The sequence below is a fragment of the Colossoma macropomum genome, unplaced genomic scaffold (assembly GCF_904425465.1).
Source record: "Colossoma macropomum unplaced genomic scaffold, Colossoma_macropomum, whole genome shotgun sequence".
Lineage (NCBI taxonomy): Eukaryota > Metazoa > Chordata > Actinopteri > Characiformes > Serrasalmidae > Colossoma > Colossoma macropomum.
In genome coordinates, this window is record NW_023494803.1 from 29,296,910 (window position 1) to 29,317,597 (window position 20,688).

The window sequence follows — 20,688 nt, forward strand, 5'->3', positions numbered from 1 at the left end:
CAGTTGCCCTACAGAGACTTTGTTTTGGCTCTTCTAACAAGTCATTGTTGACTGTTCTTGACATTAGCCTATAATTAGTGATCTTAAAAAAGATCAAGTGGGATGGTATAAGGAGAAGAGGTCTTGTTTGACATTAAGAACTTCTGATATATCAAATGAAACATGGTACTTGAATCTCAAATACAGATGGAATTAAAATGTCAATAACAGACAGTGATATTACAATGGCAATAATAGAATAAATGGAGTGGAATAAGGAGATGGCAATTCTAATGGGGTGGTGGTGGGGTGGGGGGTTTGTCATTTTTTGACCAGACAGATGGCATTCCCCTCAGACGCTGGCCAGCCCTCACACTATTATGGGGTGTCTTTGTGGAGATAAACTCTGCATACCAGCATATATCCAGGTTTAGGTATTCCAGTGCTCCAGATGAGTGACCTCAAGTTCTTATTTGACCAAAGCATTACAATGAAGACCAAAGACATTTAACACTGCTAGGCTATAACTATTAATCTTAAACCTTGATCCATTTTTTAATTTACGCCTTGTTTAGCTGAGGTGACCACCTGAACCAGCATGCGCTACGCAAGCATCACCACTAAGCGTGCATGCGCTCTCCTAGATTGGACAGCTGATGCTCATATTTATGAATTGGTAAGGCAGCAGGCTTATTCATTCCTCCCCTTCAGTGTATGTTGGGGGGGGGGGTGTAAAGTCCAGGTATTTGGGAAGTGACGTCATCGACCCCCGGAAAGGGGGAGGGGGGGACGAAGCGTTTGAGAGCGCAAGATGGCAGCGAAATCCGATGGCGTGGGGGTCGTCGCCGGTTTCGCCCAGCTGCGCGAGCAGGACGATGCGGCGGGGACCGGAGAGGACGAGGAGCCCGCGGACAGCGCGGCCATCCACATGTGCCACTGCTGCAACTCCTCGTCGTGCTACTGGGGCTGCCGGAGCGCGTGCCTCTCGGCGCGCGGAAGGAGGAGAGGCGCGCGCCCGCGGCCCGGGGAGGAGCGCCTGTGGCTGGACTGCCTGTGGATCGTGCTGGCGATGCTGGTCTTCTTCGGCGACGTGGGCACGGACGTGTGGCTGGCCGTCGACTACTACACGCGGAGGGACTACCTGTGGTGCGGGCTCACGCTCTTCTTCGTGCTCGTGCCCTCGGTGCTCGTGCAGATCCTCAGCTTCAGGTGGTTAGTGCAGGATTACACGGGCGGCGGGCTCGGGGCAGTGGAGGGGCTCAGCCGGAGAGCTGGGGTACACGGCCGGGACCGCTGCTGCCACATCGCCGTGTGGGTCTGGCACGCAGCCGTGCACGTTCTTCAGCTGGGGCAAGTGTGGAGGTAAGGCGCGAGGCTGAAGTCAGCTTCCTATTCACCAGTCCCTTTTATTCCCGTTCCACCTTAAGTGGTGCAGCAGTTACATTCTGGCGCCTGAGGCTTCAGCTTCCTAGGGAAGGCTAAGGCAGAGGCTGGCTGGTGATAGTCAACGCAGTGCTCTCTCTCCCTCTCTCTCTCCCTCACTCACTCACTCACTCACTCACCAGCATACTCACCAACATCACCAACACCTGCCATATCCCCCCTCTTCGCTTCAGGCTTCATCCTGCACTGCCAGACACGAGCTGAAAGCATCCTTATCCTGACCTCCAGGTTTAGCCTATAGGCATGCTCGCCTAAACTTGTCCCCGTACAATAGCACACCGCAGCTCTGCCTGAAGCACTGAGTTAACTGGGAAATACTGAGACCAAACGAGATTTATTCTCAATCATTGAATTCCAAGATTCCCACAAACCTGGTTTGCCTCGATATACAGACACAATACATTTAGAAATTCCCACTTGAACTTCCCTGTTTAAAGCCGCGGTCACCCCCTGTGTGCAGTGCCTTCTCCAGTTCCCTCACTAAGCTGCTCGCTTTTGAACATAGCAAAGGTCGTCGTGTTTGTTCTTGGCGCGTTTCAGCTCCGTTGCTTTGCTGCATGGACTCGTCCAGCATGGCTCCCTATATCACTCTGCACACGTTTAGCATCTGGATTTCGCGGTGACCGTTTCTGCGGTGGGCTAGGGGATTTCTTAGCTCTGAAAAAATATTCCATCCATTTTGATAATAGACGGGCCAATGGTTACAGTATCTCCTCACGTCTCACCTATTAGCTCGAGGCTATGGAAGAAGGCGCTAATGTAAAATGTGCAAACGGGGAACGATGTGTTCTGTTGTTTTTCGGACATTTTGTTGTTGGACCCATCATAGTCGACGCCTGCCAGTTGTGTCAGGTGGGAAAAACGCTTCACAGTAGCCTTCTGTGGGTGGAATCGATGGAGCTGGAAATAAATTTACTTAAATGACCTCTACACGAGGTGGAGGGGGAGGTTGAGTCACTGGTGAAAGCAGAGCAGCTTTGCTTCTCTGTGTTCAGTGTGTGGAAGGTCTTTTAATGAGCAGAATCCGTTCTTGATTGGCTTCAGTTTCTTCATCACAACCTTCAAAATTAAGCTTCTTAAGCTTATTCAAGGTCAGAAGGATTTTATATGAACAACATTACTACTGAATGCTGGACATTGGAGCCTGTCATGATATGTATGTATAGGAGGACTGCATTCCTCTAGGATCTTCAGTAGGTTCATGCAGCAATCCAAATGATAGTCATTAGTTGAGAATAAGATATACTTACATTTTTTAAAGTTATATTGTCTTACCATAAAGAAGCCATCCAGACTTAGTCGTGTCATTCAATTGAGTATCCAAGAGGAAATCACTAAGAAACAGTTGCTCTGTACAAAACATGGCCTCCTCACCCACATGCAAGAGGATAGTGGACCACTGTTGGCCTGCTGATGGCAAAGCTGGCAGTCCACTGGCGTTTTGCTCAGCGTTTTCTGGGTGGCCCACCGATGGTTAAGCAGAGTATTAGACAAAATTCCACATATCCTCACTCATTTTCCATTCACCGTCCAATTTACTTATTTTCCTTCCCTCCTTTCTTTAATTATACTTTGTAAATTAGTTCAGTAAATAATTTTAATCCAGCACAGTGTCAGCAATAACAGTTTCTATAAAATCATTTTACATTAGGCCTAGTCATTATTTTTTTCTCTAAGTTGTTTGTAATATTTGTTTATTTTATGAATAAAAGTCTCTGTGCATTTACTATCTGTTTGAGGAGATTAAAAGCAAGTTAGATCTTGTATGCAGGACAGTAATCTGAGTGGGCTGAGAGTGGACCAACGGTGGCAAACAGTCTGATAATGTTCTTGCTATCTGGGCAGTACCTGCCGTTTATTAAGGCTTCTAACAAGCAACCTTACTGTGTTCTTTACATCATCACGCTTTACATGAGCTTAGATTAGATCAGCGGAGATTGACCAATCCTAACAAGTAACGGTTTTACAATTGACTTTGTACTATGGAGTGTGGAGCTAAATTCTTGGTGATGCACATCTTCAGGTTCAGCACTGAGCACCTAGGATTGTAAAACATCTGATTTCTCTTTCTAGAAATCTAGCCTTACCTGGACTGTTTAAAGAGTTGGAAGAGATTATATCACCTGTACGTTTTTCAGCCCTCTGACACAAATTTTCAAACAGATGTATTAGAGTATATTCTCTCAGTATGCTCTGCAGTCCACAATGGAGCACAGGGCAGTTAAGCAATGGCACCTGTAAGGTGTTTACATTCTGCAGAGTGGATGAAAAGACAGGTTTCCTGTCTGTCTGATGCTCCACAGTTGTCCTATCAAGCACATGGCGAGCACAGGGCTGACAGACTCGGCCAGAACATTTGTTCCCTCCCTGCCGGCCTCACTTAGGCTCACTGGATATACACATATGCTGCCTTTGGCAAAGCTAACAATGATGAGGCTTGATTAGGGTGTGAAAAGTGTAAGTCTCCAGCTTGACTCTGTTTGATAGGCATGAAAATCCCCTCTAACTCTTGCTAATCTCAGAATTTTTCCCATGGTTGCCAGTTAGTTTTAATCTACAGTCTTTGTATTTCTGCCTAAATTAACTTTAGACCAAGGCATGTAGGATAGGTTCTGTTCTTTTGCTGCAGTTAGCAGTTAACTGATAGTGAAAGCCATGATAATGCTAGTTATTTTGTTGGCATATACAGTGAGCTTTCAAAACCCTGCCCTGGGTTCAGTCATCCTTACCTAATTTAATATGTAATACATCAGAAATAAAACTGTAACTCTGAATTTTCTGACTCTGAACTTTGTTTTTCACCTTGGAGTGTTTACATGACCTCAACCATCTAAGGAAAGACATGGACGCTCACTCACAGTAAGCTAGTGCTTGTTTGAGTGCTGTGTAAGTACACATAAATGTATGCTATTGTAATTCAGCATTAATAGCACTGGAAATGACAATAAGAATGACTTAAGCTTCCAATTATCCAAGTGTTTTTCAGTCAATATTTTATCATACACAAATATACTTGAAAGTCAGCTTAAAAAGTATACAACAGAGTATTATCTCTTGTTCTTACTGTGCACTGACTGTGAATCATTTCATAAAATATAATTTTTACATAAGGTTCTGTGTAGGAGAAGCCAATGTGAACCCAGAGACATAAAGTAGGATACTTTGGCATAGCCCTGTTTGGAGGAAAAAAAGGCAAGATCTCACTATTGCATGCATATTTGTGACCACAAATTGGTCACAATGTAGTGTGTATATGAAACAAAAGGCCTGGAACCTCTGCGTAAGAAAGTGGTATTGTTACCAACCACCTTGCTAACAATTAAAAAAAGAAAAAAACAACAAAGCAGATTGTTGCCGGCCTTCCAAAAGCAATTCCTGATGTATTGTTTTTATTGCAAAGCAGTGCACCACCCGAGACTAGCGATAAAAGCTGATTCAGGCACAGATCATGGTCTTGACACACTGACCTGAATTTCCCACTATGTGTTTGGAGCACTTGTTCTAACCTCAAGCCCCCACACTAGTACCTCACACTCCCCCAGCACACACTTTTTTACAATCTCCACTCAACCGCAGTGTGAGAGACCCTCGGGACTTTGCACAGCTGCTGCTACACACGTTTGACTGTAACATTGAGCTTGCTTTATAGCCACCACTATCCCTGGTCTGCAGTCGTCCAGCATCACCCACTCACAGCTGTTGTTCCCAGGCTCACTGTTTGAGGACTGCATTCATTCTTTGCCCTGAAGAATCCAGTGACTCCAGTACTGGTGAGAGGCAGATTTAGTGATATGATTGTACTGACTTTAGGCTACAAATAAAATCACCTTGAGACAGTCTTGAAATGTAGACTGGACACAATCAGCGATACATTATTTCACAGTTGGGCAAGTCATCTGATCCTCCTGTGTCTATTAACCTCTCTGCCAACCAGGGCTGTGCAGCACAACATAATGTTGGACTGAGACAGGAGCTTCAGGCGAAAGTGGTTACAGCGCAGATATGTTAGGGACTACAAAAAGACTAAGAAGAAAATTGTGTCCGCACATAGTGATTCAGATTCCAGGAAAAGGAAAAACAGATTGCAGTCGTGCCCCTGTTCATTTTCAGGTTAGACCAGTTGATGATTCAGTGCTGCTACTTTCTGATTTGGGACTATCAATGGACTATCAATATTGATGGCTGAGTGTAATGAGTGCAAATGCAAGAGAGTTCTGTCCTCTCAGGCTTCAGGCCTTTGCTGCTTCTAAACAATTATGCTCTATGAGCTTTTTCTAGCTAACGAATCCCACTGTTTTCTATTTAATATCTAATTTGTTTCTGTTACACTGTCATTTTAGTTCATGATCATCAGTTCTGCTTTTATGGGCCCAGACTCCAGCACAGTTTGGTGATTTCACTGCTCAAATGCACCACCTGAACTTGCTAATCAACTGCTTAGTTGAATCAGGTGTTTGTGCAGTGAAATCACCAAAATGTACTGATATGCAGCTCTCTGGGTCTGGGCCTGAGCCCTCCTGTTTTATGCATTTGTGCAGTCATTTTGATAAAATCATGTTATTTTATTTTTAAATTTTCCTGGGACAGTTACTGGTGAAGGGATCATCAATACTAAATACCCATGGGTTCATAAAAGTTTGTAATATTCTGTATGATTGCAGAAAGAAGCACTGAAACCTTTATTATGTACCCAAAAAGAGTCAGTCAGGGAAGAGGAGAGCAGAGGTCCTCTCAGAAGGTTGTAATCGCATTCATTATCCATGATGCTAAAAAGGCACCTGCATAGCCTTCAAAGTTAAACCTGAAGACAGACTGTTTCTCGCAAAATTCACAATTTTTCCCCTTCTTGAACTTTGAACTTGGTTGGTTGATTGTTCATATCCTATCAATCACGTGTAAGTAACTTTGATTACAGAATGTCTGGTAAGGTTTTGCATTTTGCTTGTAATGAATGTAGTAACTGAGAGAGTATGTTCTAGGGTGTGCATCAGTCTTCAGGTACAGATACATTGTATGTCTAAAAATTTGTGGCCACCCTCTTCTTATTAGTGAACTCAGCTGCATTAAGGTCCACCTACTGCTGACACAAGAGTTCAGATACACACAAAGCTCGTATAATCTCCATAGAAGAGCATTGCCAATAGAATGGGACATGCTTGAGCAGCCGCATTTGAACCTGAGGTCACCATGCAGAGTGCTAAGCATCAGCTAGAGGGGTATAAAGCCTGCCCCCAGCAGTGGGCATTGAGCAGTATTCTCTGGAGTGATGGAGCTCCATCCAGTAGAGTTGGAGTGGCATTTGTCATCAGTAGCTGATGTATCAAAGTATCAAATCCTTACAGCACGGTTCCAACATCTAGTGTAAAGCCCCCACCAGAAGAGTGGACAGTTACTGCAGCAAAAGGGGGACAAAGATCTTTTTAATGCTCTTGATTTTGGATGAAATATTGGATGAGCTGGTGTCTACAAACTTTTGGCCATATAGTGTAATTATATTGCTAATGAATAGGAGTTCAGTAGTTCTTTAAAGGCCACTCTGGAAGGAGATTGTTTATGTTGCTTCCACATTTCATTTAGCCCTTTCAAAATTGTGATGTTGTAGAGAAAGGGCATAGAGAGACATTTCTGTTCTGGATGACTATATTTGGAAGAATATAGCACTTAAACTATTTTTCATGTCTCAATTTAACTATACTGTTGGCTATATAAAGGTTTTTAATATTTAATCTTAATTAGATTAATAAATTGATCAGTGAAGTAAGTAATAGTCTCTTAAAAAGTCAGAATTGCACAGCTTATGACCGCATTAAAAAACTATCTAAAAACCCAAGGCTTCACTGATTTTCTATCATTTTGCATCTGCTTTCACTTTATCCATTTTCATTCTGTGCCAGTTTTATCCCATAATTTTGTCACTATTTGTTTTTGCTGTATGTTCTTCTACCCTCACCCCATTCTCATTTCATGAATCCATTATTTTCTTTTTGTTTTGCTTTAGTTGCCCTGATGGACTGGTGCGCCTAGAGAGAAGCTCTTGGGTTTGGGATAGGGGGGTACAGTCATTCACAGAGCAGAGGGCAAAGAGACAGAGTGGCCTGCGGAACGTGGGGCAAGTTGCTTGTAAGTCTCCACTTATCCACTTTTTCTATTTCATTTCCCCCTTTCCTCAGAACTGTTAAATTATTGCCAAATTTTATACTGAGGCAGAACTAAGCACTTATCTGATCAGTAATTCGGCCTGATGTGTTTCTCTGTTTCACTTGTTCTGAAAAATATGTGCTCCTTCATGATAAAATGATTAAACAGAAGTGAAACATCTTCATTCTATCAAAGACTTCAGCATGTCACTTCAGTCCCACGTCTGCATAATGCTGAAGCGTATTTTCCCCAGCCAGGCATCCCCCCTACCCGCATGTTTGTTCAGTGATGTGAAACAGAGAGAAGAGCCTGTTTGATAGTACTCCCCAGGAAGCTTTTGTGGGAAAACTCAGGAACCTCTTGTGGGATTTCACAGTCGTGCATGTCTTTCATCCGAGATGTCACAGTCGCTTTTACTGCATACAAGATCAATGAAGGAGAATCCCTCTAATTTTATCTGACTGTGTACCCACTTTGGAATCTACTGTATGTAGGTGCACCAAGAGCTTTGCTAAAAATCCCTTTCTCTCTTCATTTTGTACTATGACTGAAACAAAAATGTTGATCTACGCAAGCTGGAAATGTTTATATGCCAGTTTTTAAGTACTTGTTTATTTCACCTCTTTAATTTTGTGGTATTTTCTTGGTTGGCTTAGTGTCTGAATATGATGAATTTCAGTGCTATCAGTGCTCTCAGTCAGTACCTACATTACACTTATCAAACATCTTGTACTGACGTAAGGTCAGTTTTTTTGCCCATATAATTATTTGTTAGGACATGATCAGAAATTTGTCTCTAGGCAGTTCCAAACTGGAATAGAGTGGAATGACCAGTTTTGAGTCATGCCTGTCTTAATCAAGGCTGGGAAAATTAGAGCTGTGGATTGCCATCTGGTCCTTTCAGTGTAGTGTACTGAATTCTTGTGAAATATAGCTATCATGCATAAACTATTAAGGCCAGAGCACACCACCCACACAAACACCAACCAACATTTGTTATTAGCATATTCCAGAAAAAGATCTGACAACCCAAATGAACCCGAGTGAATGGAGAGAGAATATTCTGGAGTCTTCCAATAATCAAACACAAGTATGACATGCCAGACTTTTACCTTTAAGGCCACTTAATGTATTGCACACTGACCGAACTTGGCTCATTTACATTAATTGTAGTCATGAAGTCAAACTCCTGTGGACACAGTGTGTTAAATTAGGTTGATTCCAATGTTGTACGTTTTATAATTTGGCTGTTCACACGCAGTGATGTCAGGTCTTCAGATCTTCAACTCTGATGGTGGGTTTGTGTAGATCGGGCCACTAAGAAGCTTCACGTTGTGGCCTTCATCAAAGTGTGGTAAAGTAGAAGAGTAGTGAGAAGAGGGCGTTCTGACTCTTTTCTGTGAGTAAGATAAATTGACTCAGCTAACCAATATTAGCTCTTTCGGCTCCAAAACGGCTGTTCTTCAGTAGCATTGATAGTTTTTGTTCCCAGAGTTAGCCAAGTTATTGATATCATCTGTCATTTAATATTTAGTAAAATCTTAGTCTAGCTTCCAATTAAAAAAATTGCATTATGTTTTTTTAATTTGGATAAGTCAATTTCAAGAAGACGGATGAAATGCAGGCACGTCCATCAGTCATCAACAAACAAAGCAGGTAAAAGTCAAAAATTGGAAGAACTAACAAGGCACCCTTGGAAACATTACTAAGAGTGACATGAAAACCACCGAAGACAAAACGAGACAAACTGATACAACAAGCAACAGGTTTGGGGATAAGGAGGGGGCGGAGCTGTAAGTTTTGCAAAGAGATCCAGGAGAAAGGGGTCTTATGATTTTATTGTACAGTGACATAAGATCTACCAGTTTAAATTGAAAAAATGACTTTTTATTTCTTTGGCTGCCCTATGTTTTCCTAAAAGAGCCGAATGACCCAACACTAGAAATCAGAAGAAAAACGTGTATACTCATATACTCATATTCTGCTGTTCAGTAGCTAGTATTTCACTCAAAATACTTTGATTGATGCTTGTGATCATAGCTTGGAAATGGAGCAGTGGCATACTAAAGCTCTGACTTTCTGCTTGTAAAGGTTTGAAACACTGGTTTTAGATTTTAGATTTGAAGCTGCAGTGGCATATATGGCAGATACATTATAGAATATTTTTGCTTTTTTTCCATGATATACATTTTTAGAGTGGGCTTTACACATACAAAAAAAACACAAAAATATCGATGTTTATCATTGATTAATACCATCTTTATTAGAGGAATAAACATGTATTTTCTGCTGTATGTCAGTTGTTTCTTTTCAAAATTGTTACCAATGGAAATACAGCATACTGGAATGTAACTCTTCATATGTCTTTCCTGGTGCTGCTATGTTTTGTCTTCTCTTTGCACCCACACATGCACATAGAAACACACAGACCAAATTCAGTAGCATGCAATTTGGGTTCTGAATCCTCAGTCAGCCAGCTGGTCTGTTTCATCATGGCTGCAGGTAGGGATGATGGATGTTCACCCATTCTCTTCCAGAGTGGGAGCGCTGTGCATGAGTGTGTGGGTTTGTGGGGGTGGTCAGAATTCAAGAACATTGTTGGTGCTAATTTGTCATCAGCTGTTCATAAGCAGGGTGACTCACTGAACTTGCTGCCAAGCTTAATCAAAGATGCCTGTTAATGTATCCTGCACTGAACTTGGTGGAGCTTTTTGATGACTAAGTTAGGTGTGAGTTAGGGCTGCATGATATGGACAAAACAAGATATTGTGATTGTATTGCTACATGTTGCAATTTCGATATGCCTTTACAAAATATTAAAGCATTGGGGAACTCTTAATGGAACATGGTTCAGAGATTCATCTGCTTTATTTTGACTAAATTTACTTATGTTTGTTGGATCATGTAGCCGTGATTTATGAAAACATTTATATGGAATGTCATTTGCATTAGGGCCCATCAGGTATCAACATTTTTGGACCAGTACCGATTTTAACGAGTTTAAGATTCTGATAACTGATAATCTCAACAGATCTAATTTTGGTACAACCGTATAATAAAGGTTTAATTCCAAATTGCATTAAAAGCCTTTTCATGATATTTGTTACTGGGAGTGGGCTTTACACATGCAAGAAATATCAGTGCTATGTTGTAATTATTACCACTTTTATTAGAAAAATAAAAATGTGTTTTTTGAGCCCATTTGTGCCCACATTTTACCTGTAATTTTACTCTCACTTTTATAATATCAGTGACAGGTATATTGCTATGCCAGTTTTAGGCAGGGCTTTTTAGCCAGTCTGAATAAGTGTACGGTATTTGTTTAAATGATCAGCAGTTTTTTCTCATTCATTTAAAGAGAAACAATTTTACTGACAGATCTTATATTCTTTATTTTCATGTATCGCTTTAGCATTTCAAAACCATCATATCAGTAGTAGACACAGAATATTGTTTACAGTAAGTTAGTGTCAGTGAAAAAGGTAACAGTGTTGATCATAATAAGCAACTTTATACCCTTCAGTTACTCAATGTGTAGATGGATATTTGAAATCTCTTTAAGAGAGGCAACTACTCTGCTGAAGGCCAGTTAAGTCAAATGATTTTCCTGGTTCAAACAAAAATCTTGAAAAAGGTTTTCAAATAGTTCTTGAAAAATCTGATTTTAATCAAAAAAAAAGTTTATTTGTTTAAACAAATACTGGATACTTACTAAACAGAGTCAACAAAAGGGAGGAGTAGATCTGATCAGGTGTCTGTTTGTGCTGGACAGTGTGATAATATTCATTGTTATTGTGATAAATTACATCACAGTACAAGATAATATACTTTTCTGAGCTTATCAGGATACCAACCTACAAGTTGCATTACACAGAGAGCATAATTAAAATATCTAATAAAAAGCACTGTACTCAGAGGGTTGGTAGGATTTGTTAAATGTAGCATTACTAATTCTTTTTATCAGTTCCAATTGATCAGACTGGAGAAATAAATATCCTGACATAACATGTATTGTGAAAATTTCTTGAAGTATTGGACCGTTATATTTTTGCCACATCGCCTTCCCTACAATCTATAGTTTCGTGTATTTGAATAACATGTTTAGGACTTGCTTATCTAAAGAGAATACACAGCAGTGCTCATCTTCAGTACCATTGCTTGATCTGTGCCCAGTAAGTGGATGGACAGAATTGAAGTCATATTAGATTGGCATATAAACAATGGAGAGACGGAGCTACTGTATGTCCAACTTAATCAGATACTCTTTTTATCAATTTCATGCCTATTGCTTCTCTTAAGAATTCAGAAAGGGCATATTAGGGTCATTTTTTTATTTTTATCCCCCCAGACCCCTCTAGCAAAGGCTTAGCCCTTCTTTCTTCTTATAAATCTTCAGTGATGCCCCTGGTCAGTCACCAATTTAAACAAGATCAACAGTGACTTCCTTAAATTTATCGTTTCTTTCTAATAAACAACAGAAATTCAGTCTTAAATAATATAAATGCTCTAGTATGGGCAGAGGGTTGTTGGTTTCTGTTAATTAGCTCTTATCTTTTTAGTACTCTTCTTAGAAAAGACTTTCTTTATTTCTTTCTTAGAAGGTATTTCACATGTTTTTGTTGTTTTAATGATGGCGTTGTTTTGTGTTCAGACTTACCACATCAGCTTGTATTGCTATCAAGGCAGCAGGTGTCATTAGTCAGGTTGTATTATTTGTCAGGTTCTAATTTGCATATTCCAGCCTTCCCTGATGTCAGTATTGTTAAGACTAATATTAATAATATAGTGTGAGAAACTGTACAGTGTTCAGTCTTGATGTGGGTGCTGGAGTCTTCGGGAGGCAGTTTTGATTAAAGGCTGCAAATGATAACTTGGTCCACTTTCTACTGATTTCTGATATCCACCTCCTGTGGGTGTCAGAGTATTTTCTAAAGAGCTGATCATGGCTGTTTTGTACCCCACCGTGAATCTTAGCCGTGAAGTGTGTTTAATTTCCCCTCTCCTTTTTGCTGATGGGACAATTGTGCTTGTTTTTCCTGCATCACATTTTGCCATGTTCTGCATCTAAAAGACATTTCCCATTGTTCTTGCACTACTGATGTAATTCATATATCACAACATGACCACATTGCAACAGTAGCCACTTTCAGTGCACTGTAAAACATTGAGTGGCTCGCAGCGATAATATCTGATTAGCATCGCTTTTTGTTTTAAATATTAATTCCCACCTATTTTCAGTCTTTGTTCAAGTATCAGTATTCAGCACAGGATTTGTGCGGCGAGAGCAGAGAAGCAGTGACAGGCTTCTTTCTTCTTTTCTTCTTTTTCATATTTGAAAGTCAGGAAGAGATGTGAGGTGTGTGTGTGTGTGTGTCAGGGAGCAGAGTGATAGTTTTACATGTAAAATTTATGTAATTGTCATAAGAGCGTCATGAATGAAGGCTGGAGACTGTCAAGCTGGCAGGAAGACTGGTGAAGTGTTCTTGTTGAGCTGGGCCACATTTTTATGGTGAGGGTGCTGAAGGAATGATTTAGATTGTTGCATATGGACCAACCACGTGAGCAGAATACTTGAAAACACACAAGGAAGGAAGAAGAGAGGGGTAAGGCTCGGCGAGCACACGGCCAGAAAATTGCATTGTGTGCCTACTGATTACTTTCAGTCTCTCACAATCACATTGCCTTTACCCTTGCTCTTTCTCCTTTGCTCTATTTTTATGCTCAGTGTTGATGGGAACTGTCACTGCACAATATATCGTTTCCTATCACAATATCAACCGTCATAATACTGATATATGAGAAGTTTGCAATGTCCCAACGTACTGAGCTTTTCAGGTGCAAAATGGCATTCTATCAGTACTGTCCCCTTCATTTCCTAAATTCCAACCAAAACAGCCATTAAGTACAAGTTTAGCATTTGTTTTAGTGTCAGGGAAAAGAGCAAAAAACATATATTTAACAGACAATTACACCAAAGCCTTAACAACTACATATAATATGTGTTTTTAGTGTGTCAAGTTTTTACCTTTATTACAGCTTTCATTTTTTTTGGCAGTCTATTATCCACACCTCCAAAGTTCAGTCTTAGAAGTTGGTCACATTTTCTGCTTCTAACAATCCCAAGTAATCCAAAGCACATTCAGTGATGTTGAGGTCTAGACTCTGGAGTGGGCTGTTTTGAGAGCACCAGCAGGTTCTTGTGGCCACAATATGCGGACTCCTTGTTATTGTTTTATTGTTCAAATTCTGTTTTCTTTATTTGGAGTATAGTTACACACCTGTTGAATGTTTTGACAGGAAAGAACCTCATATATTAACACTGCCATCTCTTCATCACTGAACCTTCATTTCCCCTTTTTGTCTCTTGTTAGCATTTCCATTATTTTATGGTGCCTTTTAAACCCTGAGCTTTTGCAGAAAGCTAGTTGGTGCTCCTATGCAGTTTGTGGTCTTCTGAGCAGCCTTAGTAAATCGAATGTTGATTAGGAGTGGGCTAAAATATTGATACGGTGATATCGTATCGCTTTCCTTTGTGATACGTTATCAATACACTGGTGCCAAATATCACTTTATTTATTGAAACATGCCTGCACTGTAAATGCTCTAAAGGGACTCGCCCTCCAATGTGATGAACCAGATTCACTAAGCAGATGAATAGGGTAAATCTGCGGGGCAGAAAAAGAAATCAGACAGGCACCATCCTCTTTCTAGTCAAAGGTCTGGGCCCATTTCAGCTTTTACAGCATTGAAGGGACAGTTAAATAGACAAAGACTTTGTGATTTGCAAGAACTATCTTGTTAAAATAAAGTACATGGGCAACGCAGTGAACGTGCATAGCCACCTTTGTCATCATCCTGATCTGGTTTTTGAGAAAACAGCTTTTAAATATGTTTATTGTTAAGAGAGAAATATATATTTTTGTGTAAATTTATCTTTGTTTTTTATCTGTAATTTGTCTAGCAATATGTCAAGTATCACAGAATCGTACTGAAACATCAGGGAAATAAAGTTCTCAGATCTCAGCCTGATTCAGAGCAAACCTCTGAGCATGTCTCTCACTCACAGAAGACTTCCATTTATCTCTCCTCACCACAGATCTGTTACAGTGCACTGTGCCTGAATTTGTGTTATACACTCTGTAGCCCTAAGAAATTCCATTCATCTCGCTCATCTCTTTGTCCTCTGAAGGTTTTATTTTCTTTTCGTTTTTAAGTACCTTCTTGAGCAGCGAGCAACAGCCTACAGCTGCTCCACTTCTGCGCTAGTGATTTTATAAAAACTATCAAGAGTAGAAAAGATTCTTTTTCCTGAAGCAGCTGTTGTTTGGCCTACTCTCTGACCTTTTGGTGTATTTGTAGAAATTCACCAGATAAATGGAGAACGTTTACAGTGAAAAACCTGTTAGAGCACGTTTCAACCCTTTCAAAACGGGGGGTAAACATTGCATATCTTTTTCTTAACTGGCTCCTTTAAGGGCCACTAAGCATTAGCTTTGCATCGTCAGCTCTATTTATTTATCAGCTGTTTATGGTCTATCTATCCTTAGCCTAGATGGGGAAAATCCCATCACCATCTGCTTGAACTAATTTCGCAGTCATAAATAATTCGCATACATGCCCCATGTCCATCTAGAGTTGCTCTGCTCCAGGCGTTCTATAGGAGAGATATCTATGTGCTTTAAAGCTTAGGTTCTCAGGGTCCCACAGTTCATCTGCTTTTTAGTTTTGCTCCAACTCCCAACACACTGAGCTTACCTGGCTGAGTTGCATTGGTAACAAGAAGAAAACGATGAAGTAGCCCAGTTGAGCACCATGAGTGCTAAAGTTAACCTCACCTTTTAATCATAGAATCTAATTTCAAATTTATGTTTTGGTGTTTTTACCTCCCTAAAATCACAGCCCTGGTACAGGTGCATTATTCAGTAACTACAAGGACTACAGTGCAAACTGTTATTCTTGAGTTGTATACTGGGTAATAGATGTTTGCGTTTTCAATAATATATATTGTACGTATATAATGTTTTATATATAAAATACATATATTTCAATATATGTCATATGTCAATATATATTTAAATATAGATGTCACCATTTTCAATAATATAAGAACAGTTTGGTTGCTGACCGTGAATGGTTTGAATGTCATTGCTGTCCAAGAAAGACCCCATTTTTGCTTTTGAACCTGGCAGCTCTCTTTATATTATGTAAAAAATTCAAGATGAATGGGCCAATAGAAATGCTCCAAAATCACTTGGGATGCAGGACTTTTCTTCACATTAACTTACATTGAATGTTAATATCATTCTTGCCATCTCCTGTAAAGTTACCATTTTGGAGATACTTTTTTGGACAGTGACGATATGCTCATTTTGTGCAACTTCACGATAAAAATAATTAGCGGGACACTAAGAAGCTTTAAATTAAATGAAGATTCTAAACTGGCTGAGACTAATAAGTTGAATTTTGAGAAAACTGTGTAGCATCGAGAATTAAATTCTAATAAAATTGATATCCAGAATTCAGGGGGAGACCAAATCTCAAGAGAAACAATAACTAATGGAAATATAGCATTATAGTGTGTATTATTTAATATCTGTTTGATTCTCAATTTGATCTCTTAATAACTTTGATTCTCTGTTCACAGAATTCCTGGAATATTTAATAAGACATCTAAAAATACCTTTTGGCAAATAGTTTGTAAAATTTAAATTGACAGTGTATTTGTTGTTTTTGTATATTAGTGTAAAAAAAATAACAATTGTTATTGAATATAAAATAACAAAATGTTAATGTAAATACGGCAAACTTTTGAACATCTCAAAGTCAACTGACTTATTGCATCATGCTGTTCATTTACTTAATTTTACACCCTTAAACCTTAAAAGGGTTTGAGCATGAGTCCACATTTGAATTCATCACTATCATAACTACATAACTTGCATGTGAGTTTCATAGTAGTTACATAGTTGTTATTGTTACTAAAAACAATAGTGTTATGATTAATAAATGAATTTTAAATCTGATGTTTAATGGTGTGAAACTAATTTGTGCACTCCGCCTAGAAAGTCAAACTAATGCACAAATAAAATACCAAATTATTGAGTTTCTAAAAGACATGATCACACAGACAAGATGAGCTATACCTATTGAAAAGTGTTCTTTGAAGCAGTGAAGTGTTGGTTAGTCAAATTTGCCCTCATTTAAAAAGTACATTCTATTAATGCTATTTCAGCATGCTGGTGCTAGAATGTGATGAGTACAGAGTGATTCAGTCAGCTATTAAAATAGTTACCTTGGTATCTGTCCCTCGAATGAAAGAGGATTGATGTGTGTCTTTGGAATGCAGAGGCTAATGTTATCCTTCTGAATAGTGTGACTAGAGGGCTTACCTGGTCCTTGTAATGCTTTCATACTAAGCACATACTGTAATAATACCTTTTTTATTTTTTATTAATATTTCATTTTATTTACAGAGTGCCATTTTTAGACCAAATAATAAACTACCATCAAATCAAATATATTCAGACACAATACAATAACAGTTTTAACATTCAAGAACTAGAGGCAATATATTAAAGTAACAGCAACATATAAAATATAGAAACAACATGAAATATATACAGGGATTACTTAATATAATATTAGATGTGGATACAATTTGTTTATTTATTAGTATGATATTATTATAATAAGTGTGATATTGGTCAGCAGAAATATGTGTTTTAAGTTTAGTTTTAAAAATATGGAAGTCATGGAAATGTTGAGAAAGGGCATTCCCAAGTTTGTAAGCAAGGGCACTAAATGATCTTGCTCCCATAGCAGAGTTGAGTGTGCAGAATGAAAAGCAGAGCAGAGTTAGAGGATCTGAGTGAATTAACAGATTTCACTCACGGTTTGGCAAATGTCCTCTTTTTCAAACAGGTACATCCGCACTATGTACCTGGGTATTCAGAGCCGGCGTCGGGCAGAACACAGGCGGCGTTTCTATTGGGCCATGATGTTTGAGTATGCTGACGTCAACATGCTTCGGCTGCTGGAGACCTTCTTGGAGAGTGCCCCCCAACTGGTGCTACAGCTCTGCATTATGATCCAGAAGAACCGGGCTGAGACACTGCAGTGTAAGGAATCCACTTATTTACTGTTTACTAGGGTTGAACAGATGAATAATTTTATGACTGATTAACCCGAAGCACTGTGTGGAGTAAATGAAAAAAGCACGCTAGCACATTTCCAGTATTATTATAAACCAAACTTGCAATATAAACATCATTATTTGCTCTGTAATGGGCATCACACACACCACACACACACACACGTTGTCTAATCCGCTTATTCTCCTGGGTCGCGGGTGGTGCTGGAGCCTATCCCAGCGATTATTGGACAGAAGGCAGGAAACACCCTGGACAGGTTGCCAGTCCTTCACAGGGCAGACAGACAAACATATACATTCACACACACACATTCACACCTGAGGGGCAATTTAGCATCTCCATTTGGCCTGACTGCATGTCTTTGGACTATGGGAGGAAACCCACACAGACACGTGGAGAACATGCAAACTCCACAAAGAGCAAACTGACATATTAAATGTTGAACCTTTTCATTTTTAAATCAGTTGCCTAATTAAATAAAATGAATGAAAAGTAAGAGGCATTGAAAATAAGAGGCAACTGGCTATTTAGCACAATTATGCTATCATACTTTGGTATATATGTAGCAGCATTGTTCAAATACAACGCACGTCATAACATTTCAACACGTGCCATAATAAAAAAACCAATAAATTGACCGATTGCCGATTTCGTATTTTGAGCAAAAATCTGTCACTTCTGAATGTGCATCCCTACTCTTTACCTCCAGTTAGACTCAGTCAGATCGTCTGTCAGTAAGTTTAGAAAGAAATTATGATGGGTTTCTAGTCAAAGGATAGGCTGATCTGATTGTGATGCTCCTATGTAACGTTTTTCACTCCATTACATGGCTTAATCTGGATCTAGACATGAGCCTAGCATGTTTTCAGACTCTGTTTGGACAGTATAGTACAAATTGCATCATCAGACTGGTAAGTGGCTGCCAGTACTCAGTTCAGTTTTACTTTATCTCTTTAAGGTGTCTCCTTATTAGCATCGCTGCTGTCCTTGTCCTGGGTGTTAGCCTCCTATCATAAGCTCCTGAGGGACTCCAGAGATGACAAGAAGAGCATGAGCTATCGAGGTGCACTGATCCACATCTTCTGGAGGCTCTTCACTATTTCTTCACGGGTGCTCTCCTTCGCTCTCTTTGCTTCCATCTTCCACATCTACTTTGGCATTTTCGTGGTGGTGCACTGGTGTGCCATGGCCTTCTGGATTGTGCATGGAGGCACAGATTTCTGCATGTCCAAATGGGAAGAGGTGCTGTTCAACATGGTGGTGGGCATTGTCTACATCTTCTGCTGGTTTAATGTAAAGGAAGGCAGGACCCGGTACCGCATGATGATCTATTACTTTGTGGTGCTGGCTGAGAATACGGTGCTCACCTGCCTGTGGTATGCATACAGAGACCCGGCCACTACAGACTCATATGCGGTACCGGTGCTTTGTGGAGTCTACCTAAGTTTTGCCTCAGGGGTGGTGTTCATGGGTATCTACTATGGTGTCCTTCACCCCATGGGTCCCAGGTTGAGAGTACTGGCCAGCTCCTGCTGTGCCGAGCTCCTCTGGGGCCTTCCCTTACCCCCAGAAGCTGAGCCCATGGCCCCTACCCCTGGTCCTCGAGCGTCACAGCCAACCCCTACCCGGGTCCCCACAGGGGCTTATGACCAACAAGATGACTCTGCGGCAGACACCTGCCTGCCGGTGTTTCAGGTGCGCTCCCCTGAGCCCACCACACCGTTGGGCCGCTACCGGCCAGAAGGGCCCCTCATCAAGATCGACATGCCCCGCAAACGGTACCCAGCCTGGGATGCCCACTTTGTGGACAGGCGTCTGAGAAGGACTATAAACATCCTACAGTTTATCACCCCCACAGCTGTAGGGATCAGGTACAGGGATGGACCACTGCTCTACGAGCTCCTGCAGTATGAGTCCTCCCTGTGACGACGCGCTCTCTCTTCCACCCCTTTCCTTGTCTCTGTCACTCCCTTTTATCACGCCGTCCATCTCTCTCTCGTTTTTTTTTTTTCTTTTTTTCAACCTTTCATGTCTGGCAAAAAGTTTTTTTTTTTTAAAGATGTAATCAACCAACATCAATGAATACTTTAGAAATGTGAAGAACAAAACTTGATCAAAGTCATTATACATGTTTTTTTTTTTCATACTATGAGTGTATATTTATTTGTACATAAATAGTCTGTTTAAAATTGCCGGCATCCTCTGTAGAGGATATATATTTATATATATATATATCTTCTATCATGGTGTTTACAACTAGTTGAAATCATCACACTGGAAAAATGGAGGTAGGTCAACCACGCCAGCACCGCCTTTTAAGAATTTATTAATAACATTCATATAGCTTCCATTGTACCTGTGAGTTTTAACTTCAGTTGTCTTCCTCCCTGTCTGCTCAAGTTATTAAATGGCTTGTCAGTGTCCTGGAGGCTTTCTGATTTAGTTTGGACTTACACTGACCTCTGCAGGCAAAAGCCTTCAACCATTTAGTCTGATTACGCAATGGCATTCATTGGCTGATTGCCTTAAAGCTACCTTAAAGAGAAACATCCAAGAAATGATTTACTAGAGATACCTCATTGACTCACTATAGCACAACTTTGCATTAAAAGCTCATGAAGCCCAGTTTGCACAATATGTTTAATACATGTATTACAGGATTAGAAAGTAGATGTTGGACAGTATTTTGAGTACATAAGTCATGCATGGTTTATAAAGAGCGCAGTAAGTGTGTTGCAGGCCCTTTGAACACGGCTGGGAGAAATAGGGTGCTTCAGAGCATTGTGCTCTTGTATTGGCCTGTCTGTCCATACTTTCGCAGTGTTTTCTTGATAATATAAGCACAGTAAAGCCCTCTCAAAGGCAGTGTTGTGAGAGTGGTCAGGAAGTTCTCCTCCATTTTTCCCTGCTCCATATAAGCATCTCGGTATTGATGCATTGTTGTTGTTTTTAGCCCCATTCTCCCTATTCAGTCATT

At 40.2% G+C, this 20,688-nt stretch overlaps 1 protein-coding gene across 1 annotated transcript; it reads left to right on the top strand.

Moving 5' to 3' along the window:
* The first annotated feature begins 790 nt into the window (after positions 1-790).
* LOC118823702 (XK-related protein 6) lies at positions 791-19,828 on the top strand. The gene is made up of 3 exons (XM_036593456.1): positions 791-1,341; positions 17,482-17,678; positions 18,670-19,828. Exons 1-3 carry the CDS (start codon positions 791-793, stop codon positions 19,635-19,637), a joined length of 1,716 nt encoding a protein of 571 aa, XP_036449349.1. The 3' UTR covers positions 19,638-19,828.
* The last annotated feature ends 860 nt before the right edge of the window (positions 19,829-20,688 follow it).

Coding starts and splice junctions, on each gene's coding strand:
- LOC118823702 (XM_036593456.1), top strand. CDS start 791: ATGGCAGCGAAATCCGATGGCGTGGGGGTCGTCGCCGGTTTCGCCCAG. Junction 1,342..17,481: donor CAGCTGGGGCAAGTGTGGAG/GTAAGGCGCGAG, acceptor TTTTTCAAACAG/GTACATCCGCACTATGTACC. Junction 17,679..18,669: donor CCGGGCTGAGACACTGCAGT/GTAAGGAATCCA, acceptor TATCTCTTTAAG/GTGTCTCCTTATTAGCATCG.